The sequence below is a fragment of the Dryas octopetala genome, chromosome 5, assembly GCF_963921425.1.
Source record: "Dryas octopetala chromosome 5, drDryOcto1.1, whole genome shotgun sequence".
In the NCBI taxonomy this organism is placed as follows: domain Eukaryota; kingdom Viridiplantae; phylum Streptophyta; class Magnoliopsida; order Rosales; family Rosaceae; genus Dryas; species Dryas octopetala.
Genome location: NC_141370.1, coordinates 13323711 through 13336899, shown reverse-complemented (window position 1 = coordinate 13336899; position 13189 = coordinate 13323711). Strand labels below are relative to the sequence as shown.

The 13189-nt window shown below is 38.5% G+C and overlaps 2 protein-coding genes across 5 annotated transcripts in view; both read left to right on the top strand.

Moving 5' to 3' along the window:
• The window catches only part of LOC147284495 (putative disease resistance protein At5g66900), a 53872-nt gene that overhangs the window by 35529 nt on the left and 5154 nt on the right, over window positions 1-13189 (top strand).
• Window positions 498-12702, top strand: LOC147284496 (uncharacterized). 4 transcript variants are annotated; one of them, XR_015122250.1, is made up of 15 exons: window positions 498-1374; window positions 2042-2647; window positions 2937-3274; window positions 3600-3735; window positions 3834-3976; window positions 4420-4543; window positions 5247-5845; window positions 6385-6459; window positions 6554-6655; window positions 6748-6801; window positions 6900-6992; window positions 10038-10130; window positions 10977-11016; window positions 11158-11262; window positions 11349-11364. XR_015122250.1 is itself a non-coding variant. In XM_086242872.1 (15 exons), exons 1-15 carry the CDS (start codon window positions 825-827, stop codon window positions 12229-12231), a joined length of 3405 nt encoding a protein of 1134 aa, XP_086098998.1. In that variant the 5' UTR covers window positions 498-824; the 3' UTR covers window positions 12232-12702. The 4 variants fall into 4 exon arrangements, 2 of the variants coding, with proteins under 2 accessions (XP_086098998.1, XP_086098999.1); XM_086242872.1 differs by lacking the exon at window positions 10977-11016 and adding an exon at window positions 11944-12702 and having other exon boundaries at window positions 11349-11447; XR_015122249.1 differs by having other exon boundaries at window positions 10977-11262; window positions 11349-11392.

The window sequence follows — 13189 nt, the reverse complement described above, 5'->3', positions numbered from 1 at the left end:
GCTATTTTGACAAAAAAACTAATGGAGGTACTATTTTGACACAAAATGAAAGTTGAGGTACTTTTTTGCAAGGTTTTAAAGTTGGGGTACTAAATTGATACAAAATGAAAGTTGAGGTACTTTTTTGCAAGGTTTTAAAGTTGGGGTACTAAATTGAAACAACATATAAAGTTGAGATACTAAATTGTAATTTGCTTTAATTTTTAAAATAAACAGTACACATGATGCCGTCGCATGGAATTACCCTACTTAACAATTTCTCTAATATAATCTATGGAATACTTCTAAAAAAAAAAAAAAAAAAGATGGAATATTATTAGTTTCTAAATTTTTGGTCCAAATTTTCTAATTTTATCCCTATAATTGCAAAACTAAAAAGAATTTAGACCCAACACACAATAGGCCAAAAAAGGAAAAAGCAGTCCGCTGGGGAAAAACAAAAGCAGAGGCCCAAGAGTAAAACTAAAAGGCGCGAAATAAAACGATGATATCCAGAGCAACACAAAACCCAAACAAAGTCAAAGATAGGGAATGCTGCTAGATACGAGTATTGACAGCAAAAGCCAGTTGACTGTTGAGCTACTCATGCCCTTCATCTCTACCTTGCCTGGGTCTGTAATGGGAGGCTCCGGTACATCAATCGTGAGGATGCTGGTCTCTGGAATTGTGCAAGCCAAGCGACACAATCCGCGACCACCATCGGATTTGAGCAAAACTGGTCTGAATCCCACGGATCGAAAATAAGGTTGGGTAAACTTTAGATTGAAACAAATACAAGTTTCTTGTCTTATTTTGGTGTTGGGTGTTTTTGTAATTAACTAATTATGGCACTGGAGTTGATCGGAGGAACACTGTTTACTCTGCTGTATGATGGCGTCAAGCAAGCCATGAGCGAGAGTGCGAAGCTGAAATTTCTGCTCGGAGATCTCAAATCCACGCTAGACTCTTTAGTACCGCGGGACTTCCAACCGATTGGAGAGCACAACGTGGAATTGGGTCTCCCAAACGAGGAAATAGAAAGTCTTCAACTACAAATGGAGGAAGGGGTAAAGCTGGTTCTCAAGTTCTCCAAGTTTCGTGTGTGGGATTACTACTGCTGCATAAATGGTTACATAGACCAAATTATTGAATTGGATAGGTCTCTTAAGAGACTGTTGGAAAAACTGAAGCTGCAGGAAGCAAGGCATGTGAAGGAGGTGTTGCTTTTGTCGAGACAAAACCGCGACAAGCTTGATGAAGTGAATAGAAGACTGTTAGATATACACAAGTTACTGCAGCAGAGAGCAGGGGATGTAGGAAGTCATACAGAGATGGCTTCAGGAAGTAATACAGAGACGGTGCTCCAGCCAACTGAAGGGAATGGCACGGAACAAGGTGACCTTGGAAATTGCTTTTATGCATCAAAACTAGTTTTATATATATGATTGATCCCATATCCAATTGTTATACTTTTTGTTTTTCTCTTTTACACAATCAATCAGTATACAGAGCTTGGTTAACTTTTTTTTTTTGTTGCAAGAAGCATTATTCAATACTGTAATGACTAGTGAAATTTAGAAATGGCAAACTGTATTCACGCACCAATATTTGATTTAAGATTTTTATGAAACAAAGTTTGACACCAATGGCTAGCAAGAGCTTAACATCACAGTCGATCAGTAGCGGAACCGAGTTAGGGTTGACTCACATGAATGAAAAACTTGCATTCCCTTAAATAATTTAACAGAAGTGAAATTCACCCAATAGAGAATCCAAGTCCAAAACGCAAAGAATCGCAAACATATTTTTCTCATTGAAGAATAACATGTTCTTCTTTATATTGTCTTGTAGAATCATCAACAAGTTAGAAAATTGAGTACTTTTGTATTGCTTAGTTTTGAGTCTCTTGATTTGTTATTTTCTTGGGTTCAAAATGGCAATTATTTATTGGATTCCAAATTTATTTTAAGATTCTCTCATATATTTTTTTTCTGCATTTGCTTAAGTTTAGATTAAAATAAATACAAGTTTTCTGATTTTGGGGGTTTTGTAAATATTGCAGTGGTGTCGTTAGACGGAAGGGCTGCTCTAGGAGCAGTATTTGGGATGTTGTTCAATGCGGTTATAGAAGTGAAAGACAAGAATATGAAGTTTAAACCTCTCTTCATTGATCTTAAATCCACACTAGACTCCTTAAAACCATTGATTGAAGAGATAATAGAATATAACAAGGTATTGGATCTCCCAAAGAAGGAACTGGAAAATTTTAGAATACAAATGGAGGAGGGTGTAGAGCTCGTTCGCAAGTGCTCCAATGCTCGTCTGTGGGCTAGCTACAAAAAGTATAAATGCACTGACAAATTTCTTGGATTGAATGAATCTCTTCAAAGACTGTTAAATATACTGAAAAGGCAGGTAGCAAGAGATGTGAGGGAGACCTCGGTTTCAGTAAGGAATATAGAGGCCATGATCAAGCAAATTGAAGAGAGTGGTGTGGTACAAAATCAAATTCAGACTAAAGGTTGGTGTGTAGTACCTGAATCTTCATCGCCCACAGTTGGATCAGATGTACTGAACATGCAGGGAACAATGGATGTGAAGGAGACATTGGTTTCAGTAAGGAATACAGAGGAGAGTAGTGTGGTAAAAAGTCAAATTGAAATTAAAGGTTGGTGTGCAGTACCCAAAACCTCCTGTGTTCATAGTTGATTATTTATAGTTGGATTGGATATACTATTGCAGGCCCAAACTCGGCACCCTACCCCAGATTTGATTCCAATTTGTAGCCCAAATTCTATTCCACTTCCATTCTCATTCTCATTCCATTTCATTCCACCAACCAAACATCTAGCGTGCTTTATGAATCCTCTAACTTGTTCTTTCATCAATCTTTCTTTCTTTTTCTTTAATCATCAAAATTATTATATGATTTATGCATACTTTGTTCCGTTCTCTAGGGACACCTGGAAATCACAGCAGGGACACAATTTCAAACACATGCTGCAGCGCAGGAAGAAGTCAATTTTTGGAGGCAGCAAGTCCAAGAATGGATGAGTCAGAAACCGATGCGCAAATTTTGGAGAAATCCAACTTAAGAGTCTTCAGTTGTGCTGAGTTGAAGGCTGCTACTAGGAATTTTAGGCCAGATGCAATACTTAGTGAAGGAGGCCTTGGGAGGGTTTTCAAGGGTTGGGTGGATGAGAAGACGCTTGCACCTTCTAAGCCTGGCAATGGAATGGTGGTTGCTATCAAGAGATTGTATCCAGAAAGTATGCAAGGTTTTCAAGAGTGGCAGGTACTGTTTTCAACTCTAAGCAGCATTATTGAGCATTTACAATTATGACCATTTGTATTTTATCCATTTATTTATAATTACATCTTTAATGATAAGATTTCATTATTTGGCCAGTCTATTGCCTTAGCTTTATCACTACTAGCCTCTGTGCACTCGCATGTGAGAGAGCCTTTTTTATTGTACATACGGAGAATTTTTTTACAATAAAATGATTATTTATTTGAAGACATCTTCCTGCATTTTTTTCAGTACTATGCTTTCTTTCAAGGTAATTACTTAGAGGTTTGAGCTAATTATGTGTTTCCTGCCATATTTCATAATGCAGTCAGAAGTGAACTTTCTAGGAAGACTTTCTCACCCCAACCTTGTCAAGCTATTGGGATACTGTTGGGAGGATAAGGAACTACTCCTTGTTTATGAGTACATGCAAAAAGGCAGCTTGGAGAATCATCTTTTTAGAAGTACGAATGTGAAAACAAAGAACTGAAAACAATAAAAGATTTTTGCTTGTTCATGATCACAAATTTTTTGGGCTGACTCTAATTTTCATTTCGAGTAGGGAGCCCTGGTATTGAACCACTCTCTTGGGACAACAGACTCAGTATAGCCATTGGAGCAGCTCGTGGCCTGGCGTTCTTACACACTTCAGAAAAAGAAGTTATATACAGAGATTTCAAGGCCTCAAATATATTACTTGACGAGGTTCGTTCTTCTCTATCCCACCCTTTCTATCTCTCATTTAGTATTTGCATTATGCTCTATTTTGTTCCTAAGAAGATAGAAATTGTGGTAGCCATATAGGAATTTAGCTGCCAATTTGGAATGAATGATTATTTAATGATTTCGAATTCATTTTTTTTTTTTGGCATCCAAGTACAACATTATGCTCAGTCTGATAGATGAGACAACATTATGGAACATATGCAGAAAAAACAGTGTATTCAACAGCATTTTGGTGGTTGTACACTATAGCAAACTTTGAGGACTAAGAATTTTCAGTGTGTTATCACACCCTTACAGACTAGTTGATTGATTTTGGCCAGGGACAAAATCCATGGTTGCTTAATTTTGTGGTCATATGAATGTACAATTTCATCATGCTTCTTTTTTTGTTTTCCCGCCCTCTTCTGTATTATCTTCTGCAGAATTACAATGCAAAGATCTCCGATGTTGGCTTGGTGAAATTTGGGCCAACTGGTAGAGAGTCACATGTGACAACTAGGATCATGGGCACATATGGTTATGCTGCTCCAGAATACGTTGCAACAGGTAATGATATCTGTCAAAAATGGAAATTATTTTGGAAATTTTATGTATGATATGTCTTTTTGGTTTTGACAAATTCACTCATTTCCAACACCAGCTCTTGAGCCTTTGACCCTCAGTTTGATTTCAACAACCAGAATATATGTTTTACATGTTTCTGTTAGGGGGATTGATGAATAAGACAGCTAAATGCAAACCTTTAATGAACAGAGGCATTCAATCCAAAATTATATAAGAAGTGCAGCTTTATTTTTTTCTTTTTTTGGGTCTTTTTCAATTTTGGTACCTGAACTTTGGGTCTTGTCCCAACTAGGTATCTAAACTATTATTTGTCCTAATTTCATACCTTAACTTTTATTTTGTCCCAATTTAGTATATAAGGTGATTTTTTTTAAATAATACATCAAAATTAGGGGCATTTAAGTCAACAAAGGATCGTGAATAGACCAAATTAACCCTAGATATACGACGTGTAATACACATGACCAAATTTTGTTAGTATTTTTTCACAAAAGTCACATTGTATACTAATTTGGGACAAAATAAAAGTTTATTTCTGAAATTGGGACAAATAATAGTTTAGGTACCTAGTTGGGACAAGACCCAAAGTTCAAATACCAAAATTGAAAAAAAAAAAAAAAACCCTTTTTTTTTGGGGTAAAGTAAATAAGCTGATATGCCTGACATGTACACCATAAATTAACAGGTCAATTGCATGTGAAGAGCGATGTGTATGGCTTTGGTGTTGTGCTGCTCGAAATCCTAACAGGATTACCGGCACTTGATACAAATCGCCCCACGGGAAAACAGAATCTGGTTGACTTGGCTAAACCACTTCTCCTTCATAAAAGAAAGTTGAATACCATTATGGATGTACGGATGGAGGGCCAATATTCCGTCAAGGCAGCATTTCGGGCAGCACATGTTACTCTAAAATGCCTAGCACCGGACCCTAAAAGCCGACCCTCCATGAGAGAAGTTCTGGAGGCATTGGAACAGATCCAAGCAACCAAGGAAAAACCAAAGCCATCCAAGCTTACCTCTCTTCAATCTAGTTCTAGTGCTAGTTCTAGTGCTAGTTCTAATGTGACCGGCTTTGGTAGGGGCAAAGTTGTAAATTTGATCGAAATGGATCAGGCGGCGGTGACGGTCAGGCCGGCCATGGACATGCTGATCATGCACGACAGCGACCGGTACGATTTTGTCCGAGATATCGGGTCCGGAAATTTCGGTGTCACTAGGCTGATGAGGGACAAGCAGACCAAGGAGCTCGTTGCCGTCAAGTATATCAAGCGCGGCAACAAGGTCAGTTTCGTAATTTTGAACTTTCATATTTGTTGGGGTCGGTTTCAACTAAATTTTGAAGCTCGTCCATTTAAGGAAATTTTGGTTCGCCTTTTTCAAGTCGTTGGTGTTGTTATGGTGTTGTTTTTCTGGTTTCTAATTTTTGTATAGTGATCGATTTTGGAACTCATTTTTGGGGGCGGTTTTACCCTTTTTGTCTTTATTACACGCATTTATTTCCTAATACTGTTGAAGATCTTAATAATGTCTTTTCCATTAATTAATGCATTGTGATTAATTGTTAGAGAAAGATAATATTCCGTAGGACGACTGTACGAGAAACTAAAGAACTTAAATTTCTGAGTAACATATTAAAGTATGCACCTTTGGGTGATAACTGTATTGAAAAATTCTTATATGATTAACTAAGATATGCTAGTGGGTAGTACATTACTACCAGTTGAAAAAAATTGCTTTTAATTAATTGTAACTCTGTTGCTAAAAATGGAATGATAAGATTTTGGAGCACTTGTTTCTCATGGTTGTGCTCTGTCTTGCAGATTGATGAAAATGTTCAAAGGGAAATAATTAATCATAGGTCTTTGAGGCACCCCAACATTGTTAGGTTTAAAGAGGTTAGCTTTTTCTTAATGAGAAGATTTTGGTATACATTTTTCTTATGATAGAAGGCTAGTTAGCTGCTAATCTGCTTTGAATTCAACTTTATAGGTCATTCTGACTCCTACTCATCTGGCCATTGTAATGGAATATGCTTCTGGAGGAGAGCTTTTTGAGAGATTATGCAATGCAGGGCGCTTCAGCGAGGACGAGGTTCATATTTGAATATCTGTGATTCTTCCCTGTCTCCCTTTCTTCACTTCTTTACTTGGCATGTTGAATATTTGTGGTTTCTTTTTGTCCAGGCTCGCTTCTTTTTTCAACAACTTATATCAGGAGTCAGTTATTGCCATGCAATGGTATTTAAATCTTTCTTTTCTGCTGTTGTAAGACTTATGTGTTTTTCTTGGAATGCCAAATAGAAAATTTATTTGGATGGTTACTTTCCTTGATGAAGCAAGTGTGCCACCGGCACTTGAAGTTGGAAAACACTTTGTTGGATGGAAGTCCAGCTCCTCGTTTGAAAATATGTGATTTTGGCTATTCAAAGGTACTAGTCATTTTTCTCTTTCTTGTTTATTTAGAAAATGCTTTGTGCTCAGATCTTTAATTGAAATAAAGTGAACTAAGGGCTAATTCAAATTGAACTTCTAATCTGCAGCACTTATTTGCAAGATTCCCACATATCAGTAGCCTTGAATTTTGACTTGATCCGGAATTCTCTTTAACTTGTTAGAGACCTTATTTCTAATGTTAGAGCTCTCAAGTTAAGGAAAATTACATTGATCATGTGGTTTCTAATGAAGGTGTGTAGCTTAGTTGGTAAACTCGTTTGGCAATCCAAGGACCTGGGTTCGAATTCTGCCTTCAATGTGTGTCCCATAGATCCAATGGGCCTTCAGTGGACAATAAAAAATGGAGTAACATACCTTTTGTTGGCCATTGTGGTTTCAGAAAAATTTCCTTCATTTTAGTGTTTGTTTTTCTTATTTTATTGTGGTTTGATGTGATCTCTCTCTCTCTCTCTCTCTCTCTCTCTCATGCATGCATTTTCTACGCAAGAGTTAGGTCTAAGGTATTTGGTGATCATGAACCCGTGGGGGAGGAAGGCTGGTGGGTGGTTGAAAAAGGTCAGTGTATTGGTGTAGCAAGGCGTGTAGTGCTGGGGAAGGGGTTGGGGATAGAGGAAGGTCAGTATCCAAGGGAAGAACTTGAGCTAATAATCCCAAAGGTTCAGAGGAAAGCAATTGTGAAATCATGCGGCACCCCACAAATGAAGGCAATGGTGGTTGGATACCACGTAACTGAAAGGAATGGCCATTGAGGAAAAAATTCATTTCTTTGGTTTTAAAGTTCCAGCCAATATGCCCCAATGTTTCAAGCCAAGCAGCACCAAGTAAGACATCACACCCAGCAACAGCAAGGATATGAAAATCAATAAGAAAAATTGAGTCTTGGATAGTTAGAGGAACTTGACTCATAACCCCTTTAGTGGATAGTGTCTGGCCGCTGGCAATTGTCATTTTCTGAGAGAAGGATGCATTAATGGGAAAGGGAAGCTGTTTAGCAATGGATGGGTGAAGGAAATTATAGGTAGCTCCACAATCAATAAAGATGTGGACTGGCGTTTTGCGGATAAAACCGTGCAACCGCATAGTTTGGGGGTGGTGGGAGTCATATAAGGCGTGGATGGTCAGGTCAGATTCTGGATATAAATCAAGGAAGTCAGTGTGGTTGGGTGGGGGAGGATTTGGTGAATCGGGAAGGGTCTCATCTGGAAGAACATCGACCATGTAAATGCGGGGTTGTGTGCAATGATGCCCTGGTTTGTATAACTCGTCACAGTTGAAGCACAGTCCTTTTGACCGGCGATCTTGCATTTCTGTAGGAGAAAGTTTTTTAATGGGAACCGTGATGGAAGAGGAAGGAGTGGGCGGTTTAAGGGGAGGTGGGTTTCTAGATGTGTTGGGAAAAAATGGGGGTTTAAAGGGAGGTTTGGGGGTAGGCTTTTTATGGCGAGATTCATAAAGATAGGCTAGCTCAATGGCACGAGTGAGGTTATTGGGTTGTAGAGCTTGCACATCAGTTCGGAGATCCGCTTGGAGGCCACCCACATAAGAACCTGTCAATTGGGCATCAGACCAATAAGAAGCACGACATGAGAGTTTGATAAATTGGGCTATATATTCCTCAACTGAACTTGTTTGTAGAAGGTGAGTAAGGGTAGCATCCAGGGAAAGAGTGGTCTCACGAGACCCAAAACGTTTCAACAACAAATCTGTAAAGAAAGCCCAAGAAGAACGAGAATAGCGGGTGTTGAACCAACGCATCCAGAGGACCGCATCACCCGCCATAGACACTGAGGCTATTAAAACTTTCTGATTTTCTGGCACTGTATAATACTTGAAAAAGTGCTCAGCCATAGCGAGCCAGGCATGAGGATCGTCACCGGTGAAACGGGGAAGGTCAAAACGCAGAGGTTTGAAGCTAGGGTTTGTGTTAGGAGAAAAGTGAGAAGTGGGGAAAAATGGGAACGAAGTGGGGATATGGGGGGAAGAAGCAATAGGGATCTGAGAGTGGGGAATATAAGGGGAAATAGGGGTAAAGGCGGGTGGTGATGGCGATGCAGAGATGGAAGATAGGGTGGGAGGTATGGTGGAGTATATGGGGGAAAAGGAACCCATAACAGAGACATGGGGTTGAGGAATGGCAGGGGAAGATGGTGTGGCAGAGGAAAGGAGGCCAGAGGTGGGGCGTGAAGGGGGTTGTGGATGAGAAAGAGGAAAAGACCCAAATGTGATGGAGGGGGTTGTTGGTTCAGAGAGGGGTGGAAGAGGGTGGGTGTGAGGAAGCAGGCGCAAGGTCTCAAGGAGAGAAAGTTGGAAGCTTGCGTTTTGACTATGAATGGAGTTTTGAAATTCAGCCTGATGGGTAGAAAGGGTTTCAAGGGCTGTAATCAAATCAGCCTTTACTGCAGCTTCAAATTCAACCCGTTGCACATGCAAGGAATCAATTGATTTGTGGATTGCTTGCAGCTGGCTGGTGGAATCAGGGGCAGAAGGACCAGTGTCCAAGGTGGGGGGTCCCAAGGTACCCATGGAAAGGGTAGGCTCTGATACCAAATGGTAGGTAACAGAGGTGCTGTAGAAAGATTAAAGGAAAAGTGCAATTGAAAAGAGAGGAAATATATTATATCTTGCCCAAAAGAAACACCTTAAGGGACTATTTATACAAGGGAAAGGGAAATAACAAAGACATTAAACCTATTACGTGTACTCACTGGTACACAGGACACGTCACACTAACTAAGAAGGAAGAAATAGCTATATTATTCTAGCAATAGTAATAAAGAAACTGGCCAGTAAGGTGGTGATCTCAACATAAGGCCTACCTGATCCCTGTTCCACCCTTTTATTATATGCTCTGTGTGCATATTGATGGGGTCATACTTATCTAACCATTATTCATATCATGAGAGATAATGATCTGCTCTGATACCTGTATAAATGATCAAGAGTTAACTTATTATAAATCCATTTGTATGGCTATATGGGATCCGTATGTTTTATGTATCTGATTATGGGTATTTTTTCAGTCTTCAGTGCTTCATTCGCAACCAAAATCTACAGTGGGAACTCCTGCATACATTGCTCCAGAAGTATTACTGAGAAAAGAGTATGATGGCAAGGTAAAAGAATTCTAAAATATTTAATAATTCATAAGTTCTGATTTCCCTTAGTTTTACCGACAATGTTAAGGGGTAACCATTGACTGAATTTATATTTCCCTGATTATTGCAACCAACAAATTTATTTAACCATTGGCTAGCATTCTGCTTTGGAGTAGTCCATGAAGGCTGAAGCTGAAATATTGATAATAATTTTGTTTTATTTTTTTCTTTCTTTCCCATTTAGATGTGTTTTATGGGACTGCAATTTGAAGAACTCCCCCATACTTATGTTTCTAATATATTCTCTCTCGCATACCATTCCAGCTTTGCATGGCTCCAAATAACATTTTAGCACTGCGACTAAAATGAATCAAACAGTTTTGTCTTACATGATTTATTGTTGCTTAGTTACTTATTTTACATTGGTCAATATTCACTTTGTCTGGGTCGTACAAGTTTGAGCTGCAGCCAAACAGGTGTTCAACCGTAAAAAAGAAGGCAATTACCTTGTTTTTGTCGTATTAACACGGGATCCTGGGATGGGATATCTAGATATAGTCCTAACCTTTAGCCTTTTTCATGAACAGCTCCCAAGAATCAAAATCTGTGGTTGCACTTGACAGCCATAGTGTTTTACCAATGCACCTGATAATGCCTCTTGATGTGATTCAGACGTCGATGTTAAAGTCCCCTCCATTTTTATTATTAGAAATAGACATGAGTTTGCATTCATCTTCTTTTCATGTTAGATGGTTATTCCTTAATTTTCATTTTGTATTTCTATGCCTATCACGATAAAACATTGTGATAGTTACTGACTTCACTTTAGGCCTGCTTAAATGCATCCGTTAATGTGTATTACAGCTCACGTCTGGACTTGGAGCTTGAACAGAACATACAAACAGTTGGTCTTGCATATCTTCTTTTCTTAACCCAATCTTATTTTCATATCTATGAAGTGAATTTTTTATAAGTTTCAAAAAGTGTTAAAACCTCTATTATTGAATCGAGAAGTTTTTTTTTTGATCTTGTGTTACAATATCAGACTGCAGATGTATGGTCGTGTGGGGTCACCTTATATGTGATGTTGGTGGGAGCATATCCTTTTGAGGATCCTGATGAACCAAAGGATTTCCGGAAGACTATACAAGTATGCATTTGGCCTTATCAATACAAAATGTCTCTTAAATGTGAATCGCTTTGACTCAAGGTCTGTTATTTATTGCCTCCATGCAGAGAATACTCAGTGTCCAGTATTCCATTCCAGATTCTGTTCAAATATCTCGCGAGTGTCTAGAACTGATATCAAGAATTTTTGTCCCAGATCCTGCTGCGGTTAGTTTATCTTATCCCAGAATAGAGTTTGTTCTGCACTACAACTTGAGATATATGATTTGTTATTGCCTTTTCCTTTAATTAAAACTTGTATCTTGTATAGTAGCATATGAATATGTATACACTCCACAGTTAGGAGTTCTAAGGTCTTCTGTTTGTCAAGGGGGCTGGCAAGTATAAATTTCCATGTAGGAGTTCCTCAGGAAATTTAACCTGGAAAACTGTTTCAACTTAATACATTTGTTATTCTCCCAAGTTCCCGTTATTGAGCACCTGGTGCCAGGCATTGGAGAAATATTTGGACTTTGTTACATCTCAATAATACACCAGAAAATTATGAACTTACATGCTTATATATAGAGAATTATCTTGAAAGTTGTTTCTTTGTTCTCTTGTTTTAGGCAATTCAATCAGTAGAGAACTTGAGAATCTCGCTTGTTTCTTTTGCTTTCTTTATTATTGGTTGTGACCATGTTCATGGATATGTTTGTAACAGAGGATTACCATTCCTGAGATAAAGAACCATGAGTGGTTCTTGAAGAATCTCCCCGCAGACTTGATGGATGAGATGATGATGGGTAACCAATTTGAAGAGCCTGATCAACCCATGCAAAGCATTGATACAATCATGCAAATAATTGCTGAGGCCACTATACCAGCAGTTGGAACTCGTGGTCGTAGCCCGTTCCTTGATAACTTTGACATGGATGACGATATGGATGACTTAGATTCAGAGTCTGAACTAGATGTTGATAGCAGTGGGGAAATAGTCTATGCAATTTAATTGTGGTGCTTTGTGGATGTAGTCGGAAAAGATTACTACAAGTGTAGTTCTCTGGGGCCCTATGGATCTGTGAAAAATTAGCAAAGAGAATGTGCAATAGAGTGTATCTGATAGATTAGCGTAGATAATACGACAGTGGAAGACATTATGCTATCATCAATGCTCCTTGGAGTCTGTCATATATTTATAACACGTAGTTGTATACCTTTCTTTATGTGTGGAGGAATTTGATTTTTAATGCTATCTGAGGGTGGCAAGTGATGGATCTTTTACTAGACACATGTTAAAATCCACACCCTCCCTTTCTGTTTAACTTTTGTCTATTTATCGCTTTTGCTGCTTTGCATTGGTTCTATAATTTAGTTACTACTTTCTTCTTGTTTGTTTTCTTGTGGCATAAAGAAGGTATTTATACTATGTAAGGCAGTCGACTTGCAGTTATAATATAAATATTCATAGATTATTTCCTTTCTTGCTTGTGTATTTTTGCCCAACTGTAGCAGGAAAGTTAAATTGTGTAATATTTAGCAACCCGAAGTTTTACAGTTGGTTTACTACACTGTTGGTGCTATGCAATATCTCAACAAAACATTAAGGAAAAGAAAAGGAGGAAATCAGGAGGAGTTTGAAACACATAATCAGACGTTGCTTTGCTGTAACCTTTATTGAGGAAAGACAGGTTTCAAGATTGAAGAATGTGCAGTCAATTTAGGTTGATATCTTCAAATTTGTTTTGACTCTTGCCGCCTCTCTAGCGTTGCTTGCTGAAACCAATTCCTTCTTCACATCCCCTGTCCTCCGCATGGTCGCTACATTCAATCCAACTCTCTGCGATGGAGGTTCAGGTACTGCACTACATGAACCTTTAATCTCCGTTTGATTTTGCACCACAATGCTAACACTCCGTTCAATAGTCTCGATTATCTGTAAATTTCTTGCTTTTACCAGTAACTCCCTC